This window comes from Telmatherina bonti (genome assembly GCF_933228915.1).
Source record: "Telmatherina bonti genome assembly, chromosome: 17".
NCBI classification, from domain to species: Eukaryota; Metazoa; Chordata; class Actinopteri; order Atheriniformes; family Telmatherinidae; genus Telmatherina; species Telmatherina bonti.
In genome coordinates, this window is record NC_136615.1 from 35,593,544 (window position 1) to 35,616,718 (window position 23,175).

At 51.6% G+C, this 23,175-nt stretch overlaps 1 protein-coding gene across 1 annotated transcript in view; it reads right to left on the bottom strand.

Moving 5' to 3' along the window:
* Positions 1 to 2: 2 nt before the first annotated feature.
* The window catches only part of LOC306768647 (uncharacterized protein), a gene marked incomplete at its 5' end in the record, with an annotated part of 148,799 nt that continues 125,626 nt past the window's right edge, over positions 3 to 23,175 (bottom strand). Inside the window, 3 exons of the mRNA XM_079257060.1 lie at positions 3 to 128; positions 219 to 323; positions 1,862 to 1,946. Coding sequence (XP_079113186.1) covers positions 24 to 128; positions 219 to 323; positions 1,862 to 1,946 — 295 coding nt within the window. The 3' untranslated portion in view covers positions 3 to 23. The remainder of the gene's footprint in view (positions 129 to 218; positions 324 to 1,861; positions 1,947 to 23,175) is intronic.

Consider the following 23,175-nt stretch of genomic DNA (forward strand, 5'->3'; position numbering starts at 1 on the left):
TTTGAACCAATGAAATAATAAATTTACATCCCTTTAAACTGATGCATGATGGACAGAAGATGTTCGCTGCGTTTCTGGATGCGGCTTTGTTCTTCTTTCAGTCTGTCTTGTTCCTGCAGCAAATCCTCCTGGAGATAAACCCGACATGCACACACTACATCACATGTCTGTTATAAAAATGATAAATATAACTTATTTTTGTGTGTGCATTCGCTGACTCTGAATCTGCACAGCTCCCTCCTCTCTCTGTCGTTTTCTTCTGCCCTTGCACGAAGCCATGCCTCGTTCTGAGCGCGATGCTTGTCCAGCATCTCCTGCAGCTCCTGACACACAGATACATGGCAGAACGTTGGGCTCATTCAGAACAAACTGGGACAGTCAACACACAGCTTTTATTCCATGTCCAGTTATTTATTAAACTATGTGCAGGGTCTTTACTAAAAAGTCACACGTGCACAGGTACTCTACGCTCAGATTTACCTAAAGACGTGCACAGATGCACAGAAGCAATTTCCTGTTCTGAATGAAACTGTTCCTGGAAGTTGGTGAATTTGGCTCAAACCACCACCTACACGCCCCCAACCACCACCTAAACGCCCCCAACCACCACCTACACGCCCCCTTCCACCACCTACACGCCCCCAACCACCACCTACACGCCCCCTTCCACCACCTACACGCCCCCAACCACCACCTACACGCCCACTTCCACCACCTACACGCCCCCAACCACTACCTACACGCCCCCAACCACCACCTACACGCCCACTTCCACCACCTACACGCCCCCAACCACTACCTACACGCCCCCAACCACCACCTACACGCCCCCAACCACCACCTACACGCCCCCAACCACCACCTACACGCCCCCATCCACCACCTACACCACCACACGTTGCCATGACACCTCCAGTGTCTTTCTGCCACAGGTGGGGCCCCTGGCACCAAGAAAAGCCAACATGGTCAGGCCTGCATGTGGAGGAGGGAACCTCAGAGCAGCAGAAATCTTCCAGTTTCCTGACGGCTCGGTCCAACTAAAGGAAGCTGGAGTCTGTCCCAACATGCACTGGGCGGGAGGCAGGTACACAGGTCACCAGTCCATCACATGGCCACACTAAGACACACACACACACTCCTAGGGACACTTTAAAGTAACCAGCTAACCAGAGTTCCTCAGAGGTGTAGAAAGTAGAAATCCTCTTTGGTCTGCCATGGTTCTGGTAGATCTGCCATGGTTCTGGATCTACCAGATCTACCAGAACCATGGCAGGACTTCTACTTTATACACCTCTGCATGTCTTCAGATGGTGGGAGGAACCCGGAGAGAACCGACCCACACGTACACGGGGAGAACATGCAAACCTCCCCCCAGACGGGGATCGAACCAGCGACCTTCTTGCTGTGAGGCCACAGGCGCTCCATCAGGAACACATCTATAATGCTTCATATGTTGGACTTTGAATGTGTTCAACAGTTCTGATGAGGATGCACAACGTGGCTTAAAGTCCACTTCCCCCCGACTTCCGGACCCGCTTGGTTCACAAGCCACGTTTATATGTTCCGTCTCCCCAACTTGGACGCAGGAAACACGCGTGAAGTCACCATGTGTTCACATCATATCAGAATGAGGATGTCTGGGTCGGCGCTGAGCCTCTCCAGTCAGTCTCACTGCTTCCTGGGAAGATTTAGTCTCCATGCATTTCCAGAGTACGTCCAACTGTCCTGTATTAGATATCCTACAGACCACATCCTGTAGGATCAGATCAGACTAGTTTTTGTAGAGATGGAGCAGAAGTTTCCATCTTTAAGGTGAAACTCTGGGTGGGGCTGGTTGTGGTGAGACGGGTTCAGACTAAACCTGCTGCTGTTGTCGTCTGTGAGCTTCCTGGGCTTCTGTGTCTCTCTGGAGAGCAGCAGCAGCGTTGAACAACTCCGACTTCTCTCTGGAAAACCAACAAAACACATTCAGAAGGAAAAGTAAAGAAAGCCTGTGTGGAGCCGAGTGGAAGATCTTACTGGTCCAGTTTCTGGGGCCGAGTGGAAGATCTTACTGGTCCAGTTTCTGGGGCCGAGCGGAAGACCTTACTGGTCCAGTTTCTGGAGCCGAGTGGAAGATCTTACTGGTCCAGTTTCTGGGGCCGAGTGGAAGATCTTACTGGTCCAGTTTCTGGGGCCGAGTGGAAGATCTTACTGGTCCAGTTTCTGGGGCCGAGTGGAAAATCTTACTGGTCCAGTTTCTGGGGCCGAGTGGAAGATCTTACTGGTCCAGTTTCTGGGGCCGAGTGGAAAATCTTACTGGTCCAGTTTCTGGGGCCGAGTGGAAGATCTTACTGGTCCAGTTTCTGGAGCCGAGTGGAAGATCTTACTGGTCCAGTTTCTCGGGCCGAGTGGAAGATCTTACTGGTCCAGTTTCTGGGGCCGAGTGGAAGATCTTACTGGTCCAGTTTCTAGGGCCGAGTAGAAGATCTTACTGGTCCAGTTTCTGGGCTAAGTGGAAGATCTTACTGGTCCAGTTTCTGGGGCCGAGTGGAAGATCTTACTGGTCCAGTTTCTGGGCTAAGTGGAAGATCTTACTGGTCCAGTTTCTGGGCTGGGTGGAAGAACTTACTGGTCCAGTTTCTGGGTTAAATGGAAGAAGTTACTGGTCCAGTTTCTGGGCTAAGTGGAAGAACTTACTGGTCCAGTTTCTGGGGCCGAGTGGAAGATCTTACTGGTCCAGTTTCTGGGGCTAAGTGGAAGATCTTACTGGTCCAGTTTCTGGGGCCGAGTGGAAGATCTTACTGGTCCAGTTTCTGGGGCCGAGTGGAAGATCTTACTGGTCCAGATTCTGGGCTAAGTGGAAGATCTTACTGGTCCAGTTTCTGGGGCCGAGTGGAAGACCTTACTGGTCCAGTTTCTGGGGCCGAGTGGAAGATCTTACTGGTCCAGTTTCTGGGGCCGAGTGGAAGATCTTACTGGTCCAGATTCTGGGCTAAGTGGAAGATCTTACTGGTCCAGTTTCTGGGCTAAATGGAAGAACTTACTGGTCCAGTTTCTGGGGCCGAGTGGAAGACCTTACTGGTCCAGTTTCTGGGGCCGAGTGGAAGACCTTACTGGTCCAGTTTCTCGGGCCGAGTGGAAGATCTTACTGGTCCAGTTTCTGGGGCCGAGTGGAAGACCTTACTGGTCCAGTTTCTGGGGCCGAGTGGAAGACCTTACTGGTCCAGTTTCTGGGCTAAATGGAAGAACTTACTGGTCCAGTTTCTGGGCTAAATGGAAGAACTTACTGGTCCAGTTTCTGGGGCCGAGTGGAAGACCGTACTGGTCCAGTTTCTCGGGCCGAGTGGAAGATCTTACTGGTCCAGTTTCTGGGGCCGAGTGGAAGATCTTACTGGTCCAGTTTCTGGGGCCGAGTGGAAGATCTTACTGGTCCAGTTTCTGGGGCCGAGTGGAAGATCTTACTGGTCCAGTTTCTGGGCTAAATGGAAGAACTTACTGGTCCAGTTTCTGGGCTAAATGGAAGAACTTACTGGTCCAGTTTCTGGGCTAAATGGAAGATCTTACTGGTCCAGTTTCTGGGCTAAATGGAAGAACTTACTGGTCCATTTTCTGGGCTAAGTGGAAGATCTTACTGGTCCAGTTTCTGGGGCCGAGTGGAAGACCTTACTGGTCCAGCTTCTGGGGCCGAGTGGAAGATCTTACTGGTCCAGTTTCTGGGCTAAATGGAAGAACTTACTGGTCCAGTTTCTGGGCTAAGTGGAAGATCTTACTGGTCCAGTTTCTGGGCTAAATGGAAGAAGTTACTGGTCCAGTTTCTGGGCTAAGTGGAAGAACTTACTGGTACAGTTTCTGGGGCCGAGTGGAAGATCTTACTGGTCCAGTTTCTGGGGCTAAGTGGAAGATCTTACTGGTCCAGTTTCTGGGGCCGAGTGGAAGACCTTACTGGTCCAGTTTCTGGGGCCGAGTGGAAGATCTTACTGGTCCAGTTTCTGGGCTGGGTGGAAGAATTTACTGGTCCAGTTTCTGGGGCTGAGTGGAAGACCTTACTGGTCCAGTTTCTGGGGCCGAGTGGAAGATATTACTGGTCCAGTTTCTGGGCTAAATGGAAGAACTTACTGGTCCAGTTTCTGGGGCCGAGTGGAAGACCTTACTGGTCCAGTTTCTGGGCTAAATGGAAGAACTTACTGGTCCAGTTTCTGGGGCCGAGTGGAAGATCTTACTGGTCCAGTTTCTGAGGCGGAGTGGAAGATCTTACTGGTCCAGTTTCTGGAGCCGAGTGGAAGATCTTACTGGTCCAGTTTCTGGGGCCGAGTGGAAGATCTTACTGGTCCAGATTCTGGGCTAAGTGGAAGATCTTACTGGTCCAGTTTCTGGGGCCGAGTGGAAGACCTTACTGGTCCAGTTTCTGGGGCCGAGTGGAAGATCTTACTGGTCCAGTTTCTGGGGCCGAGTGGAAGATCTTACTGGTCCAGATTCTGGGCTAAGTGGAAGATCTTACTGGTCCAGTTTCTGGGCTAAATGGAAGAACTTACTGGTCCAGTTTCTGGGGCCGAGTGGAAGACCTTACTGGTCCAGTTTCTGGGGCCGAGTGGAAGACCTTACTGGTCCAGTTTCTCGGGCCGAGTGGAAGATCTTACTGGTCCAGTTTCTGGGGCCGAGTGGAAGACCTTACTGGTCCAGTTTCTGGGGCCGAGTGGAAGACCTTACTGGTCCAGTTTCTGGGCTAAATGGAAGACCTTACTGGTCCAGTTTCTGGGCTAAATGGAAGAACTTACTGGTCCAGTTTCTGGGGCCGAGTGGAAGACCGTACTGGTCCAGTTTCTCGGGCCGAGTGGAAGATCTTACTGGTCCAGTTTCTGGGGCCGAGTGGAAGATCTTACTGGTCCAGTTTCTGGGGCCGAGTGGAAGATCTTACTGGTCCAGTTTCTGGGGCCGAGTGGAAGATCTTACTGGTCCAGTTTCTGGGCTAAATGGAAGAACTTACTGGTCCAGTTTCTGGGCTAAATGGAAGAACTTACTGGTCCAGTTTCTGGGCTAAATGGAAGATCTTACTGGTCCAGTTTCTGGGCTAAATGGAAGAACTTACTGGTCCATTTTCTGGGCTAAGTGGAAGATCTTACTGGTCCAGTTTCTGGGGCCGAGTGGAAGACCTTACTGGTCCAGCTTCTGGGGCCGAGTGGAAGATCTTACTGGTCCAGTTTCTGGGCTAAATGGAAGAACTTACTGGTCCAGTTTCTGGGCTAAGTGGAAGAACTTACTGGTACAGTTTCTGGGGCCGAGTGGAAGATCTTACTGGTCCAGTTTCTGGGGCTAAGTGGAAGATCTTACTGGTCCAGTTTCTGGGGCCGAGTGGAAGACCTTACTGGTCCAGTTTCTGGGGCCGAGTGGAAGATCTTACTGGTCCAGTTTCTGGGCTAAATGGAAGAAGTTACTGGTCCAGTTTCTGGGCTAAGTGGAAGAACTTACTGGTACAGTTTCTGGGGCCGAGTGGAAGATCTTACTGGTCCAGTTTCTGGGGCTAAGTGGAAGATCTTACTGGTCCAGTTTCTGGGGCCGAGTGGAAGACCTTACTGGTCCAGTTTCTGGGGCCGAGTGGAAGATCTTACTGGTCCAGTTTCTGGGCTGGGTGGAAGAACTTACTGGTCCAGTTTCTGGGGCTGAGTGGAAGACCTTACTGGTCCAGTTTCTGGGGCCGAGTGGAAGATATTACTGGTCCAGTTTCTGGGCTAAATGGAAGAACTTACTGGTCCAGTTTCTGGGGCCGAGTGGAAGACCTTACTGGTCCAGTTTCTGGGCTAAATGGAAGAACTTACTGGTCCAGTTTCTGGGGCCGAGTGGAAGATCTTACTGGTCCAGTTTCTGAGGCCGAGTGGAAGATCTTACTGGTCCAGTTTCTGGAGCCGAGTGGAAGATATTACTGGTCCAGTTTCTGGGCTAAATGGAAGAACTTACTGGTCCAGTTTCTGGGGCCGAGTGGAAGACCTTACTGGTCCAGTTTCTGGGCTAAATGGAAGAACTTACTGGTCCAGTTTCTGGGGCCGAGTGGAAGATCTTACTGGTCCAGTTTCTGAGGCCGAGTGGAAGATCTTACTGGTCCAGTTTCTGGAGCCGAGTGGAAGATCTTACTGGTCCAGTTTCTGGGGCCGAGTGGAAGATCTTACTGGTCCAGTTTCTGGGCTAAGTGGAAGTTCTTACTGGTCCAGTTTCTGGAGCTGAGTGGAAGATCTTACTGGTCCAGTTTCTGGGGCCGAGTGGAAGATCTTACTGGTCCAGTTTCTGGGGCCGAGTGGAAGATCTTACTGGTCCAGTTTCTGGGCTAAGTGGAAGATCTTACTGATCCACTTTCTGGGCTGGGTGGAAGAACGTACTGGTCCAGTTTCTGGGCTAAGTGGAAGAACTTACTGGTCCAGTTTCTGGGCTAAGTGGAAGAACTTACTGGTCCAGTTTCTGGGCTAAATGGAAGAACTTACTGGTCCAGTTTCTGGGCTAAGTGGAAGAACTTACTGGTCCACTTTCTGGGGCCGAGTGGAAGAGCTTACTGGTCCAGTTTCTGGGGCCGAGTGGAAGATCTTACTGGTCCAGTTTCTGGGGCCGAGTGGAAGATCTTACTGGTCCAGTTTCTGGGGCCGAGTGGAAGATCTTACTGGTCCAGTTTCTGGGGCCGAGTGGAAGATCTTACTGGTCCAGTTTCTGGGCTAAGTGGAAGATCTTACTGGTCCAGTTTCTGGGGCCGAGTGGACGATCTTACTGGTCCAGTTTCTGGGCTGGGTGGAAGAACTTACTGGTCCAGTTTCTGGGCTAAGTGGAAGAACTTACTGGTCCAGTTTCTGGGCTAAATGGAAGAACTTACTGGTCCAGTTTCTGGGGCTAAGTGGAAGAACTTACTGGTCCAGTTTCTGGGGCCGAGTGGAAGATCTTACTGGTCCAGTTTCTGGGGCTAAGTGGAAGATCTTACTGGTCCAGTTTCTGGGGCCGAGAGGAAGACCTTACTGGTCCAGTTTCTGGGGCCGAGTGGAAGATCTTACTGGTCCAGTTTCTGGGCTAAATGGAAGAAGTTACTGGTCCAGTTTCTGGGGCCGAGTGGAAGATCTTACTGGTCCAGTTTCTGGGGCCGAGTGGAAGATCTTACTGGTCCAGTTTCTGGGGCCGAGTGGAAGACCTTACTGGTCCAGTTTCTGGGGCCGAGTGGAAGATCTTACTGGTCCAGTTTCTGGGGCCGAGTGGAAGATCTTACTGGTCCAGTTTCTGGGGCCGAGTGGAAGATCTTACTGGTCCAGTTTCTGGGCTAAGTGGAAGATCTTACTGGTCCAGTTTCTGGGGCCGAGTGGACGATCTTACTGGTCCAGATTCTGGGCTAAGTGGAAGATCTTACTGGTCCAGTTTCTGGGGCCGAGTGGAAGACCTTACTGGTCCAGTTTCTGGGGCCGAGTGGAAGATCTTACTGGTCCTGTTTCTGGGGCCGAGTGGAAGATCTTACTGGTCCAGTTTCTGGGGCCGAGTGGAAGATCTTACTGGTCCAGATTCTGGGCTAAGTGGAAGATCTTACTGGTCCAGTTTCTGGGCTAAATGGAAGAACTTACTGGTCCAGTTTCTGGGGCCGAGCGGAAGATCTTACTGGTCCAGTTTTTGGGGCCGAGTGGACGATCTTACTGGTCCAGATTCTGGGCTAAGTGGAAGATCTTACTGGTCCAGTTTCTGGGGCCGAGTGGAAGACCTTACTGGTCCAGTTTCTGGGGCCGAGTGGAAGATCTTACTGGTCCTGTTTCTGGGGCCGAGTGGAAGATCTTACTGGTCCAGTTTCTGGGGCCGAGTGGAAGATCTTACTGGTCCAGATTCTGGGCTAAGTGGAAGATCTTACTGGTCCAGTTTCTGGGCTAAATGGAAGAACTTACTGGTCCAGTTTCTGGGGCCGAGCGGAAGACCTTACTGGTCCAGTTTCTGGGGCCGAGTGGAAGACCTTACTGGTCCAGTTTCTGGGGCCGAGAGGAAGATCTTACTGGTCCAGTTTCTGGGGCCGAGTGGAAGACCTTACTGGTCCAGTTTCTGGGGCCGAGTGGAAGACCTTACTGGTCCAGTTTCTGGGGCCGAGTGGAAGACCTTACTGGTCCAGTTTCTGGGCTAAATGGAAGACCTTACTGGTCAAGTTTCTGGGCTAAATGGAAGAACTTACTGGTCCAGTTTCTGGGGCCAAGTGGAAGACCGTACCGGTCCAGTTTCTCGGGCCGAGTGGAAGATCTTACTGGTCCAGTTTCTGGGGCCGAGTGGAAGATCTTACTGGTCCAGTTTCTGGGCTAAATGGAAGAACTTACTGGTCCAGTTTCTGGGCTAAATGGAAGAACTTACTGGTCCAGTTTCTGGGCTAAATGGAAGATCTTACTAGTCCAGTTTCTGGGCTAAATGGAAGAACTTACTGGTCCAGATTCTGGGCTAAGTGGAAGATCTTACTGGTCCAGTTTCTGGGCTAAATGGAAGAACTTACTGGTCCAGTTTCTGGGGCCGAGCGGAAGATCTTACTGGTCCAGTTTCTGGGGCCGAGTGGAAGATCTTACTGGTCCAGTTTCTGGGGCTAAGTGGAAGATCTTACTGGTCCAGTTTCTGGGGCCGAGAGGAAGACCTTACTGGTCCAGTTTCTGGGGCCGAGTGGAAGATCTTACTGGTCCAGTTTCTGGGCTAAATGGAAGAAGTTACTGGTCCAGTTTCTGGGGCCGAGTGGAAGATCTTACTGGTCCAGTTTCTGGGGCCGAGTGGAAGATCTTACTGGTCCAGTTTCTGGGGCCGAGTGGAAGACCTTACTGGTCCAGTTTCTGGGGCCGAGTGGAAGATCTTACTGGTCCAGTTTCTGGGGCCGAGTGGAAGATCTTACTGGTCCAGTTTCTGGGGCCGAGTGGAAGATCTTACTGGTCCAGTTTCTGGGCTAAGTGGAAGATCTTACTGGTCCAGTTTCTGGGGCCGAGTGGACGATCTTACTGGTCCAGATTCTGGGCTAAGTGGAAGATCTTACTGGTCCAGTTTCTGGGGCCGAGTGGAAGACCTTACTGGTCCAGTTTCTGGGGCCGAGTGGAAGATCTTACTGGTCCTGTTTCTGGGGCCGAGTGGAAGATCTTACTGGTCCAGTTTCTGGGGCCGAGTGGAAGATCTTACTGGTCCAGATTCTGGGCTAAGTGGAAGATCTTACTGGTCCAGTTTCTGGGCTAAATGGAAGAACTTACTGGTCCAGTTTCTGGGGCCGAGCGGAAGATCTTACTGGTCCAGTTTCTGGGGCCGAGTGGACGATCTTACTGGTCCAGTTTCTGGGCTGGGTGGAAGAACTTACTGGTCCAGTTTCTGGGCTAAGTGGAAGAACTTACTGGTCCAGTTTCTGGGCTAAATGGAAGAACTTACTGGTCCAGTTTCTGGGGCTAAGTGGAAGAACTTACTGGTCCAGTTTCTGGGGCCGAGTGGAAGATCTTACTGGTCCAGTTTCTGGGGCTAAGTGGAAGATCTTACTGGTCCAGTTTCTGGGGCCGAGAGGAAGACCTTACTGGTCCAGTTTCTGGGGCCGAGTGGAAGATCTTACTGGTCCAGTTTCTGGGCTAAATGGAAGAAGTTACTGGTCCAGTTTCTGGGGCCGAGTGGAAGATCTTACTGGTCCAGTTTCTGGGGCCGAGTGGAAGATCTTACTGGTCCAGTTTCTGGGGCCGAGTGGAAGACCTTACTGGTCCAGTTTCTGGGGCCGAGTGGAAGATCTTACTGGTCCAGTTTCTGGGGCCGAGTGGAAGATCTTACTGGTCCAGTTTCTGGGGCCGAGTGGAAGATCTTACTGGTCCAGTTTCTGGGCTAAGTGGAAGATCTTACTGGTCCAGTTTCTGGGGCCGAGTGGACGATCTTACTGGTCCAGATTCTGGGCTAAGTGGAAGATCTTACTGGTCCAGTTTCTGGGGCCGAGTGGAAGACCTTACTGGTCCAGTTTCTGGGGCCGAGTGGAAGATCTTACTGGTCCTGTTTCTGGGGCCGAGTGGAAGATCTTACTGGTCCAGTTTCTGGGGCCGAGTGGAAGATCTTACTGGTCCAGATTCTGGGCTAAGTGGAAGATCTTACTGGTCCAGTTTCTGGGCTAAATGGAAGAACTTACTGGTCCAGTTTCTGGGGCCGAGCGGAAGATCTTACTGGTCCAGTTTTTGGGGCCGAGTGGACGATCTTACTGGTCCAGATTCTGGGCTAAGTGGAAGATCTTACTGGTCCAGTTTCTGGGGCCGAGTGGAAGACCTTACTGGTCCAGTTTCTGGGGCCGAGTGGAAGATCTTACTGGTCCTGTTTCTGGGGCCGAGTGGAAGATCTTACTGGTCCAGTTTCTGGGGCCGAGTGGAAGATCTTACTGGTCCAGATTCTGGGCTAAGTGGAAGATCTTACTGGTCCAGTTTCTGGGCTAAATGGAAGAACTTACTGGTCCAGTTTCTGGGGCCGAGCGGAAGACCTTACTGGTCCAGTTTCTGGGGCCGAGTGGAAGACCTTACTGGTCCAGTTTCTGGGGCCGAGAGGAAGATCTTACTGGTCCAGTTTCTGGGGCCGAGTGGAAGACCTTACTGGTCCAGTTTCTGGGGCCGAGTGGAAGACCTTACTGGTCCAGTTTCTGGGGCCGAGTGGAAGACCTTACTGGTCCAGTTTCTGGGCTAAATGGAAGACCTTACTGGTCCAGTTTCTGGGCTAAATGGAAGAACTTACTGGTCCAGTTTCTGGGGCCAAGTGGAAGACCGTACCGGTCCAGTTTCTCGGGCCGAGTGGAAGATCTTACTGGTCCAGTTTCTGGGGCCGAGTGGAAGATCTTACTGGTCCAGTTTCTGGGCTAAATGGAAGAACTTACTGGTCCAGTTTCTGGGCTAAATGGAAGAACTTACTGGTCCAGTTTCTGGGCTAAATGGAAGATCTTACTAGTCCAGTTTCTGGGCTAAATGGAAGAACTTACTGGTCCAGATTCTGGGCTAAGTGGAAGATCTTACTGGTCCAGTTTCTGGGCTAAATGGAAGAACTTACTGGTCCAGTTTCTGGGGCCGAGCGGAAGATCTTACTGGTCCAGTTTCTGGGGCCGAGTGGAAGATCTTACTGGTCCAGTTTCTGGGGCTAAGTGGAAGATCTTACTGGTCCAGTTTCTGGGGCCGAGAGGAAGACCTTACTGGTCCAGTTTCTGGGGCCGAGTGGAAGATCTTACTGGTCCAGTTTCTGGGCTAAATGGAAGAAGTTACTGGTCCAGTTTCTGGGGCCGAGTGGAAGATCTTACTGGTCCAGTTTCTGGGGCCGAGTGGAAGATCTTACTGGTCCAGTTTCTGGGGCCGAGTGGAAGACCTTACTGGTCCAGTTTCTGGGGCCGAGTGGAAGATCTTACTGGTCCAGTTTCTGGGGCCGAGTGGAAGATCTTACTGGTCCAGTTTCTGGGGCCGAGTGGAAGATCTTACTGGTCCAGTTTCTGGGCTAAGTGGAAGATCTTACTGGTCCAGTTTCTGGTGCCGAGTGGACGATCTTACTGGTCCAGATTCTGGGCTAAGTGGAAGATCTTACTGGTCCAGTTTCTGGGGCCGAGTGGAAGACCTTACTGGTCCAGTTTCTGGGGCCGAGTGGAAGATCTTACTGGTCCTGTTTCTGGGGCCGAGTGGAAGATCTTACTGGTCCAGTTTCTGGGGCCGAGTGGAAGATCTTACTGGTCCAGATTCTGGGCTAAGTGGAAGATCTTACTGGTCCAGTTTCTGGGCTAAATGGAAGAACTTACTGGTCCAGTTTCTGGGGCCGAGCGGAAGATCTTACTGGTCCAGTTTCTGGGGCCGAGTGGACGATCTTACTGGTCCAGATTCTGGGCTAAGTGGAAGATCTTACTGGTCCAGTTTCTGGGGCCGAGTGGAAGACCTTACTGGTCCAGTTTCTGGGGCCGAGTGGAAGATCTTACTGGTCCTGTTTCTGGGGCCGAGTGGAAGATCTTACTGGTCCAGTTTCTGGGGCCGAGTGGAAGATCTTACTGGTCCAGATTCTGGGCTAAGTGGAAGATCTTACTGGTCCAGTTTCTGGGCTAAATGGAAGAACTTACTGGTCCAGTTTCTGGGGCCGAGCGGAAGACCTTACTGGTCCAGTTTCTGGGGCCGAGTGGAAGACCTTACTGGTCCAGTTTCTGGGGCCGAGAGGAAGATCTTACTGGTCCAGTTTCTGGGGCCGAGTGGAAGACCTTACTGGTCCAGTTTCTGGGGCCGAGTGGAAGACCTTACTGGTCCAGTTTCTGGGGCCGAGTGGAAGACCTTACTGGTCCAGTTTCTGGGCTAAATGGAAGACCTTACTGGTCCAGTTTCTGGGCTAAATGGAAGAACTTACTGGTCCAGTTTCTGGGGCCAAGTGGAAGACCGTACCGGTCCAGTTTCTCGGGCCGAGTGGAAGATCTTACTGGTCCAGTTTCTGGGGCCGAGTGGAAGATCTTACTGGTCCAGTTTCTGGGCTAAATGGAAGAACTTACTGGTCCAGTTTCTGGGCTAAATGGAAGAACTTACTGGTCCAGTTTCTGGGCTAAATGGAAGATCTTACTAGTCCAGTTTCTGGGCTAAATGGAAGAACTTACTGGTCCAGATTCTGGGCTAAGTGGAAGATCTTACTGGTCCAGTTTCTGGGCTAAATGGAAGAACTTACTGGTCCAGTTTCTGGGGCCGAGCGGAAGATCTTACTGGTCCAGTTTCTGGGGCCGAGTGGAAGATCTTACTGGTCCAGTTTCTGGGCTAAGTGGAAGATCTTACTGGTCCAGTTTCTGGGGCCGAGTGGACGATCTTACTGGTCCAGATTCTGGGCTAAGTGGAAGACCTTACTGGTCCAGTTTCTGGGCTAAATGGAAGACCTTACTGGTCCAGTTTCTGGGCTAAATGGAAGAACTTACTGGTCCAGTTTCTGGGGCCAAGTGGAAGACCGTACCGGTCCAGTTTCTCGGGCCGAGTGGAAGATCTTACTGGTCCAGTTTCTGGGGCCGAGTGGAAGATCTTACTGGTCCAGTTTCTGGGCTAAATGGAAGAACTTACTGGTCCAGTTTCTGGGCTAAATGGAAGAACTTACTGGTCCAGTTTCTGGGCTAAATGGAAGATCTTACTAGTCCAGTTTCTGGGCTAAATGGAAGAACTTACTGGTCCAGATTCTGGGCTAAGTGGAAGATCTTACTGGTCCAGTTTCTGGGCTAAATGGAAGAACTTACTGGTCCAGTTTCTGGGGCCGAGCGGAAGATCTTACTGGTCCAGTTTCTGGGGCCGAGTGGAAGATCTTACTGGTCCAGTTTCTGGGCTAAGTGGAAGATCTTACTGGTCCAGTTTCTGGGGCCGAGTGGACGATCTTACTGGTCCAGATTCTGGGCTAAGTGGAAGATCTTACTGGTCCAGTTTCTGGGGCCGAGTGGAAGAACTTACTGGTCCAGTTTCTGGGGCCGAGTGGAAGATCTTACTGGTCCTGTTTCTGGGGCCGAGTGGAAGATCTTACTGGTCCAGTTTCTGGGGCCGAGTGGAAGATCTTACTGGTCCAGATTCTGGGCTAAGTGGAAGATCTTACTGGTCCAGTTTCTGGGCTAAATGGAAGAACTTACTGGTCCAGTTTCTGGGGCCGAGCGGAAGACCTTACTGGTCCAGTTTCTGGGGCCGAGTGGAAGACCTTACTGGTCCAGTTTCTGGGGCCGAGAGGAAGATCTTACTGGTCCAGTTTCTGGGGCCGAGTGGAAGACCTTACTGGTCCAGTTTCTGGGGCCGAGTGGAAGACCTTACTGGTCCAGTTTCTGGGGCCGAGTGGAAGACCTTACTGGTCCAGTTTCTGGGCTAAATGGAAGACCTTACTGGTTCCAGTTTCTGGGCTAAATGGAAGAACTTACTGGTCCAGTTTCTGGGGCCAAGTGGAAGACCGTACCGGTCCAGTTTCTCGGGCCGAGTGGAAGATCTTACTGGTCCAGTTTCTGGGGCCGAGTGGAAGATCTTACTGGTCCAGTTTCTGGGCTAAATGGAAGAACTTACTGGCCCAGTTTCTGGGCTAAATGGAAGAACTTACTGGTCCAGTTTCTGGGCTAAATGGAAGATCTTACTAGTCCAGTTTCTGGGCTAAATGGAAGAACTTACTGGTCCATTTTCTGGGCTAAGTGGAAGATCTTACTGGTCCAGTTTCTGGGGCCGAGTGGAAGACCTTACTGGTCCAGCTTCTGGGGCCGAGTGGAAGATCTTACTGGTCCAGTTTCTGGGGCCGAGTGGAAGATCTTACTGGTCCAGTTTCTGGACTAAATGGAAGAACTTACTGGTCCAGTTTCTGGGCTAAGTGGAAGATCTTACTGGCCCAGTTTCTGGGCTAAATGGAAGAAGTTACTGGTCCAGTTTCTGGGCTAAGTGGAAGAACTTACTGGTCCAGTTTCTGGGGCCGAGTGGAAGATCTTACTGGTCCAGTTTCTGGGGCCGAGTGGAAGACCTTACTGGTCCAGCTTCTGGGGCCGAGTGGAAGATCTTACTGGTCCAGTTTCTGGGGCCGAGTGGAAGATCTTACTGGTCCAGTTTCTGGGCTAAATGGAAGAACTTACTGGTCCAGTTTCTGGGCTAAGTGGAAGATCTTACTGGCCCAGTTTCTGGGCTAAATGGAAGAAGTTACTGGTCCAGTTTCTGGGCTAAGTGGAAGAACTTACTGGTCCAGTTTCTGGGGCCGAGTGGAAGATCTTACTGGTCCAGTTTCTGGGGCTAAGTGGAAGATCTTACTGGTCCAGTTTCTGGGGCCGAGTGGAAGACCTTACTGGTCCAGTTTCTTGGGCCGAGTGGAAGATCTTACTGGTCCAGTTTCTGGGCTGGGTGGAAGAACTTACTGGTCTAGTTTCTGGGGCTGAGTGGAAGACCTTACTGGTCCAGTTTCTGGGGCCGAGTGGAAGATATTACTGGTCCAGTTTCTGGGCTAAATGGAAGAACTTACTGGTCCAGTTTCTGGGGCCGAGTGGAAGACCTTACTGGTCCAGTTTCTGGGCTAAATGGAAGAACTTACTGGTCCAGTTTCTGGGGCCGAGTGGAAGATCTTACTGGTCCAGTTTCTGGGGCCGAGTGGAAGATCTTACTGGTCCAGTTTCTGGAGCCGAGTGGAAGATCTTACTGGTCCAGTTTCTGGGGCCGAGTGGAAGATCTTACTGGTCCAGTTTCTGGGCTAAGTGGAAGTTCTTACTGGTCCAGTTTCTGGAGCTGAGTGGAAGATCTTACTGGTCCAGTTTCTGGGGCCGAGTGGAAGATCTTACTGGTCCAGTTTCTGGGGCCGAGTGGAAGATCTTACTGGTCCAGTTTCTGGGCTAAGTGGAAGATCTTACTGATCCAGTTTCTGGGTTGGGTGGAAGAACGTACTGGTCCAGTTTCTGGGCTAAGTGGAAGAACTTACTGGTCCAGTTTCTGGGCTAAGTGGAAGAACTTACTGGTCCAGTTTCTGGGCTAAATGGAAGAAGTTACTGGTCCAGTTTCTGGGCTAAGTGGAAGAACTTACTGGTCCAGTTTCTGGGGCCGAGTGGAAGATCTTACTGGTCCAGTTTCTGGGGCTAAGTGGAAGATCTTACTGGTCCAGTTTCTGGGGCCGAGTGGAAGAGCTTACTGGTCCAGTTTCTGGGGCCGAGTGGAAGATCTTACTGGTCCAGTTTCTGGGGCCGAGTGGAAGATCTTACTGGTCCAGTTTCTGGGCCGAGTGGAAGATCTTACTGGTCCAGTTTCTGGGCTAAGTGGAAGATCTTACTGGTCCAGTTTCTGGGGCCGAGTGGACGATCTTACTGGTCCAGTTTCTGGGCTGGGTGGAAGAACTTACTGGTCCAGTTTCTGGGCTAAGTGGAAGAACTTACTGGTCCAGTTTCTGGGCTAAATGGAAGAACTTACTGGTCCAGTTTCTGGGCTAAGTGGAAGAACTTACTGGTCCAGTTTCTGGGGCCGAGTGGAAGATCTTACTGGTCCAGTTTCTGGGGCTAAGTGGAAGATCTTACTGGTCCAGACTGGGGCCGAGAGGAAGACCTTACTGGTCCAGTTTCTGGGGCCGAGTGGAAGATCTTACTGGTCCAGTTTCTGGGCTAAATGGAAGAAGTTACTGGTCCAGTTTCTGGGCTAAGTGGAAGAACTTACTGGTCCAGTTTCTGGGGCCGAGTGGAAGATCTTACTGGTCCAGTTTCTGGGGCTAAGTGGAAGATCTTACTGGTCCAGTTTCTGGGGCCGAGTGGAAGACCTTACTGGTCCAGTTTCTGGGGCCGAGTGGAAGATCTTACTGGTCCAGTTTCTGGGCTAAGTGGAAGATCTTACTGGTCCAGTTTCTGGGCTAAATGGAAGAACTTACTGGTCCAGTTTCTGGGGCCGAGTGGAAGACCTTACTGGTCCAGTTTCTGGGGCCGAGTGGAAGATCTTACTGGTCCAGTTTCTGGGCTAAGTGGAAGATCTTACTGGTCCAGTTTCTGGGGCCGAGTGGAGGATCTTACTGGTCCAGTTTCTGGGGCCGAGTGGAAGACCTTACTGGTCCAGTTTCTGGAGCCGAGTGGAAGATCTTACTGGTCCAGTTTCTGGGCTAAGTGGAAGATCTTACTGGTCCAGTTTCTGGGGCCGAGTGGAAGATCTTACTGGTCCAGTTTCTGGGCTAAGTGGAAGATCTTACTGGTCCAGTTTCTGGGGCCGAGTGGAAGATCTTACTGGTCCAGTTTCTGGGGCCGAGTGGAAGACCTTACTGGTCCAGTTTCTGGAGCCGAGTGGAAGATCTTACTGGTCCAGTTTCTGGGGCCGAGTGGAAGATCTTACTGGTCCAGTTTCTGGGGCCGAGTGGAAGATCTTACTGGTCCAGTTTCTGGGGCCGAGTGGAAGATCTTACTAGTCCAGTTTCTGGGGCCGAGTGGAAGATCTTACTGGTCCAGTTTCTGGGGCCGAGTGGAAGATCTTACTGGTCCAGTTTCTGGAGCCGAGTGGAAGATCTTACTGGTCCAGTTTCTGGGGCCGAGTGGAAGATCTTACTGGTCCAGTGTCTGGGCTAAGTGGAAGATCTTACTGGTCCAGTTTCTGGAGCCGAGTGGAAGATCTTACTGGTCCAGTTTCTGGGGCCGAGTGGAAGATCTTACTGGTCCAGTTTCTGGGGCCGAGTGGAAGATCTTACTGGTCCAGTTTCTGGGCTAAGTGGAAGATCTTACTGGTCCAGTTTCTGGGCTGGGTGGAAGAACTTACTGGTCCAGTTTCTGGGCTAAGTGGAAGAACTTACTGGTCCAGTTTCTGGGCTGGGTGGAAGAACTTACTGGTCCAGTTTCTGGGCTAAGTGGAAGAACTTACTGGTCCAGTTTCTGGGCTAAGTGGAAGAACTTACTGGTCCAGTTTCTGGGGCTAAATGGAAGAACTTACTGGTCCAGTTTCTGGGCTAAGTGGAAGAACTTACTGGTCCAGTTTCTGAGGCCGAGTGGAAGAGCTTACTGGTCCAGTTTCTGGGGCCGAGTGGAAGATCTTACTGGTCCAGTTTCTGGGGCCGAGTGGAAGATCTTACTGGTCCAGTTTCTGGGGCCGAGTGGAAGATCTTACTGGTCCAGTTTCTGGGGCTAAGTGGAAGATCTTACTGGTCCAGTTTCTGGGGCCGAGTGGAAGAGCTTACTGGTCCAGTTTCTGGGGCCGAGTGGAAGATCTTACTGGTCCAGTTTCTGGGGCCGAGTGGAAGATCTTACTGGTCCAGTTTCTGGGGCCGAGTGGAAGATCTTACTGGTCCAGTTTCTGGGCTAAGTGGAAGATCTTACTGGTCCAGTTTCTGGGGCTGAGTGGACGATCTTACTGGTCCAGTTTCTGGGGCCGAGTGGAAGATCTTACTGGTCCAGTTTCTGGGGCCGAGTGGAAGATCTTACTGGTCCAGTTTCTGGGGCCGAGTGGAAGATCTTACTGGTCCAGTTTCTGGGGCCGAGTGGAAGATCTTACTGGTCCAGTTTCTGGGCTGGGTGGAAGAACTAACTGGTCCAGTTTCTGGGCTAAGTGGAAGAACTTACTGGTCCAGTTTCTGGGCTAAATGGAAGATCTTACTGGTCCAGTTTCTGGGGCTGAGTGGAAGACCTTACTGGTCCAGTTTCTGGGGCCGAGTGGAAGATATTACTGGTCCAGTTTCTGGGCTAAATGGAAGAACTTACTGGTCCAGTTTCTGGGGCCGAGTGGAAGACCTTACTGGTCCAGTTTCTGGGGCCGAGTGGAAGATCTTACTGGTCCAGTTTCTGGGCTAAGTGGAAGATCTTACTGGTCCAGTTTCTGGGGCCGAGTGGAAGATCTTACTGGTCCAGTTTCTGGGGCCGAGTGGAAGACCTTACTGGTCCAGTTTCTGGAGCCGAGTGGAAGATCTTACTGGTCCAGTTTCTGGGGCCGAGTGGAAGATCTTACTGGTCCAGTTTCTGGGGCCGAGTGGAAGATCTTACTGGTCCAGTTTCTGGGGCCGAGTGGAAGATCTTACTGGTCCAGTTTCTGGGGCCGAGTGGAAGATCTTACTGGTCCAGTTTCTGGGGCCGAGTGGAAGATCTTACTGGTCCAGTTTCTGGAGCCGAGTGGAAGATCTTACTGGTCCAGTTTCTGGGGCCGAGTGGAAGATCTTACTGGTCCAGTTTCTGGGCTAAGTGGAAGATCTTACTGGTCCAGTTTCTGGAGCCGAGTGGAAGATCTTACTGGTCCAGTTTCTGGGGCTGAGTGGAAGATCTTACTGGTCCAGTTTCTGGGGCCGAGTGGAAGATCTTACTGGTCCAGTTTCTGGGCTAAGTGGAAGATCTTACTGGTCCAGTTTCTGGGCTGGGTGGAAGAACTTACTGGTCCAGTTTCTGGGCTAAGTGGAAGAACTTACTGGTCCAGTTTCTGGGCTAAGTGGAAGAACTTACTGGTCCAGTTTCTGGGCTAAATGGAAGAACTTACTGGTCCAGTTTCTGGGCTAAGTGGAAGAACTTACTGGTCCAGTTTCTGAGGACGAGTGGAAGAGCTTACTGGTCCAGTTTCTGGGGCCGAGTGGAAGATCTTACTGGTCCAGTTTCTGGGGCCGAGTGGAAGATCTTACTGGTCCAGTTTCTGGGGCCGAGTGGAAGATCTTACTGGTCCAGTTTCTGGGGCTAAGTGGAAGATCTTACTGGTCCAGTTTCTGGGGCCGAGTGGAAGACCTTACTGGTCCAGTTTCTGGGGCCGAGTGGAAGATCTTACTGGTCCAGTTTCTGGGCTAAGTGGAAGATCTTACTGGTCCAGTTTCTGGGCTAAATGGAAGAACTTACTGGTCCAGTTTCTGGGGCCGAGTGGAAGACCTTACTGGTCCAGTTTCTGGGGCCGAGTGGAAGATCTTACTGGTCCAGTTTCTGGGCTAAGTGGAAGATCTTACTGGTCCAGTTTCTGGGGCCGAGTGGAGGATCTTACTGGTCCAGTTTCTGGGGCCGAGTGGAAGACCTTACTGGTCCAGTTTCTGGAGCCGAGTGGAAGATCTTACTGGTCCAGTTTCTGGGCTAAGTGGAAGATCTTACTGGTCCAGTTTCTGGGGCCGAGTGGAAGATCTTACTGGTCCAGTTTCTGGGCTAAGTGGAAGATCTTACTGGTCCAGTTTCTGGGGCCGAGTGGAAGATCTTACTGGTCCAGTTTCTGGGGCCGAGTGGAAGATCTTACTGGTCCAGTTTCTGGAGCCGAGTGGAAGATCTTACTGGTCCAGTTTCTGGGGCCGAGTGGAAGATCTTACTGGTCCAGTTTCTGGGGCCGAGTGGAAGATCTTACTGGTCCAGTTTCTGGGGCCGAGTGGAAGATCTTACTAGTCCAGTTTCTGGGGCCGAGTGGAAGATCTTACTGGTCCAGTTTCTGGGGCCGAGTGGAAGATCTTACTGGTCCAGTTTCTGGAGCCGAGTGGAAGATCTTACTGGTCCAGTTTCTGGGGCCGAGTGGAAGATCTTACTGGTCCAGTGTCTGGGCTAAGTGGAAGATCTTACTGGTCCAGTTTCTGGAGCCGAGTGGAAGATCTTACTGGTCCAGTTTCTGGGGCCGAGTGGAAGATCTTACTGGTCCAGTTTCTGGGGCCGAGTGGAAGATCTTACTGGTCCAGTTTCTGGGCTAAGTGGAAGATCTTACTGGTCCAGTTTCTGGGCTGGGTGGAAGAACTTACTGGTCCAGTTTCTGGGCTAAGTGGAAGAACTTACTGGTCCAGTTTCTGGGCTGGGTGGAAGAACTTACTGGTCCAGTTTCTGGGCTAAGTGGAAGAACTTACTGGTCCAGTTTCTGGGGCTAAATGGAAGAACTTACTGGTCCAGTTTCTGGGCTAAGTGGAAGAACTTACTGGTCCAGTTTCTGAGGCCGAGTGGAAGAGCTTACTGGTCCAGTTTCTGGGGCCGAGTGGAAGATCTTACTGGTCCAGTTTCTGGGGCCGAGTGGAAGATCTTACTGGTCCAGTTTCTGGGGCCGAGTGGAAGATCTTACTGGTCCAGTTTCTGGGGCTAAGTGGAAGATCTTACTGGTCCAGTTTCTGGGGCCGAGTGGAAGAGCTTACTGGTCCAGTTTCTGGGGCCGAGTGGAAGATCTTACTGGTCCAGTTTCTGGGGCCGAGTGGAAGATCTTACTGGTCCAGTTTCTGGGGCCGAGTGGAAGATCTTACTGGTCCAGTTTCTGGGCTAAGTGGAAGATCTTACTGGTCCAGTTTCTGGGGCTGAGTGGACGATCTTACTGGTCCAGTTTCTGGGGCCGAGTGGAAGATCTTACTGGTCCAGTTTCTGGGGCCGAGTGGAAGATCTTACTGGTCCAGTTTCTGGGGCCGAGTGGAAGATCTTACTGGTCCAGTTTCTGGGGCCGAGTGGAAGATCTTACTGGTCCAGTTTCTGGGCTGGGTGGAAGAACTAACTGGTCCAGTTTCTGGGCTAAGTGGAAGAACTTACTGGTCCAGTTTCTGGGCTAAATGGAAGATCTTACTGGTCCAGTTTCTGGGGCTGAGTGGAAGACCTTACTGGTCCAGTTTCTGGGGCCGAGTGGAAGATATTACTGGTCCAGTTTCTGGGCTAAATGGAAGAACTTACTGGTCCAGTTTCTGGGGCAGAGTGGAAGACCTTACTGGTCCAGTTTCTGGGGCCGAGTGGAAGATCTTACTGGTCCAGTTTCTGGGCTAAGTGGAAGATCTTACTGGTCCAGTTTCTGGGGCCGAGTGGAAGACCTTACTGGTCCAGTTTCTGGAGCCGAGTGGAAGATCTTACTGGTCCAGTTTCTGGGGCCGAGTGGAAGATCTTACTGGTCCAGTTTCTGGGGCCGAGTGGAAGATCTTACTGGTCCAGTTTCTGGGGCCGAGTGGAAGATCTTACTGGTCCAGTTTCTGGGGCCGAGTGGAAGATCTTACTGGTCCAGTTTCTGGGGCCGAGTGGAAGATCTTACTGGTCCAGTTTCTGGAGCCGAGTGGAAGATCTTACTGGTCCAGTTTCTGGGGCCGAGTGGAAGATCTTACTGGTCCAGTTTCTGGGCTAAGTGGAAGATCTTACTGGTCCAGTTTCTGGAGCCGAGTGGAAGATCTTACTGGTCCAGTTTCTGGGGCTGAGTGGAAGATCTTACTGGTCCAGTTTCTGGGGCCGAGTGGAAGATCTTACTGGTCCAGTTTCTGGGCTAAGTGGAAGATCTTACTGGTCCAGTTTCTGGGCTGGGTGGAAGAACTTACTGGTCCAGTTTCTGGGCTAAGTGGAAGAACTTACTGGTCCAGTTTCTGGGCTAAGTGGAAGAACTTACTGGTCCAGTTTCTGGGCTAAATGGAAGAACTTACTGGTCCAGTTTCTGGGCTAAGTGGAAGAACTTACTGGTCCAGTTTCTGAGGACGAGTGGAAGAGCTTACTGGTCCAGTTTCTGGGGCCGAGTGGAAGATCTTACTGGTCCAGTTTCTGGGGCCGAGTGGAAGATCTTACTGGTCCAGTTTCTGGGGCCGAGTGGAAGATCTTACTGGTCCAGTTTCTGGGGCTAAGTGAAAGATCTTACTGGTCCAGTTTCTGGGGCCGAGTGGAAGAGCTTACTGGTCCAGTTTCTGGGGCCGAGTGGAAGATCTTACTGGTCCAGTTTCTGGGGCCGAGTGGAAGATCTTACTGGTCCAGTTTCTGGGCCAAGTGGAAGATCTTACTGGTCCAGTTTCTGGGGCCGAGTGGACGATCTTACTGGTCCAGTTTCTGGGGCCGAGTGGAAGATCTTACTGGTCCAGTTTCTGGGGCCGAGTGGAAGATCTTACTGGTCCAGTTTCTGGGGCCGAGTGGAAGATCTTACTGGTCCAGTTTCTGGTTCCGAGTGGACGATCTTACTGGTCCAGTTTCTGGGCTGGGTGGAAGAACTAACTGGTCCAGTTTCTGGGCTAAGTGGAAGAACTTACTGGTCCAGTTTCTGGGCTAAATGGAAGATCTTACTGGTCCAGTTTCTGGGGCTGAGTGGAAGACCTTACTGGTCCAGTTTCTGGGGCCGAGTGGAAGACCTTACTGGTCCAGTTTCTGGGGCCGAGTGGAAGATCTTACTGGTCCAGTTTCTGGGCTAAGTGGAAGAACTTACTGGTCCAGTTTCTGAGGCCGAGTGGAAGAGCTTACTGGTCCAGTTTCTGGGGCCGAGTGGAAGATCTTACTGGTCCAGTTTCTGGGGCCGAGTTGAAGATCTTACTGGTCCAGTTTCTGGGGCCGAGTGGAAGATCTTACTGGTCCAGTTTCTGGGGCTAAGTGGAAGATCTTACTGGTCCAGTTTCTGGGGCCGAGTGGAAGAGCTTACTGGTCCAGTTTCTGGGGCCGAGTGGAAGATCTTACTGGTCCAGTTTCTGGGGCCGAGTGGACGATCTTACTGGTCCAGATTCTGGGCTAAGTGGAAGATCTTACTGGTCCAGTTTCTGGAGCCGAGTGGAAGATCTTACTGGTCCAGTTTCTGGGGCTGAGTGGAAGATCTTACTGGTCCAGTTTCTGGGGCCGAGTGGAAGATCTTACTGGTCCAGTTTCTGGGCTAAGTGGAAGATCTTACTGGTCCAGTTTCTGGGCTGGGTGGAAGAACTTACTGGTCCAGTTTCTGGGCTAAGTGGAAGAACTTACTGGTCCAGTTTCTGGGCTAAGTGGAAGAACTTACTGGTCCAGTTTCTGGGCTAAATGGAAGAACTTACTGGTCCAGTTTCTGGGCTAAGTGGAAGAACTTACTGGTCCAGTTTCTGAGGACGAGTGGAAGAGCTTACTGGTCCAGTTTCTGGGGCCGAGTGGAAGATCTTACTGGTCCAGTTTCTGGGGCCGAGTGG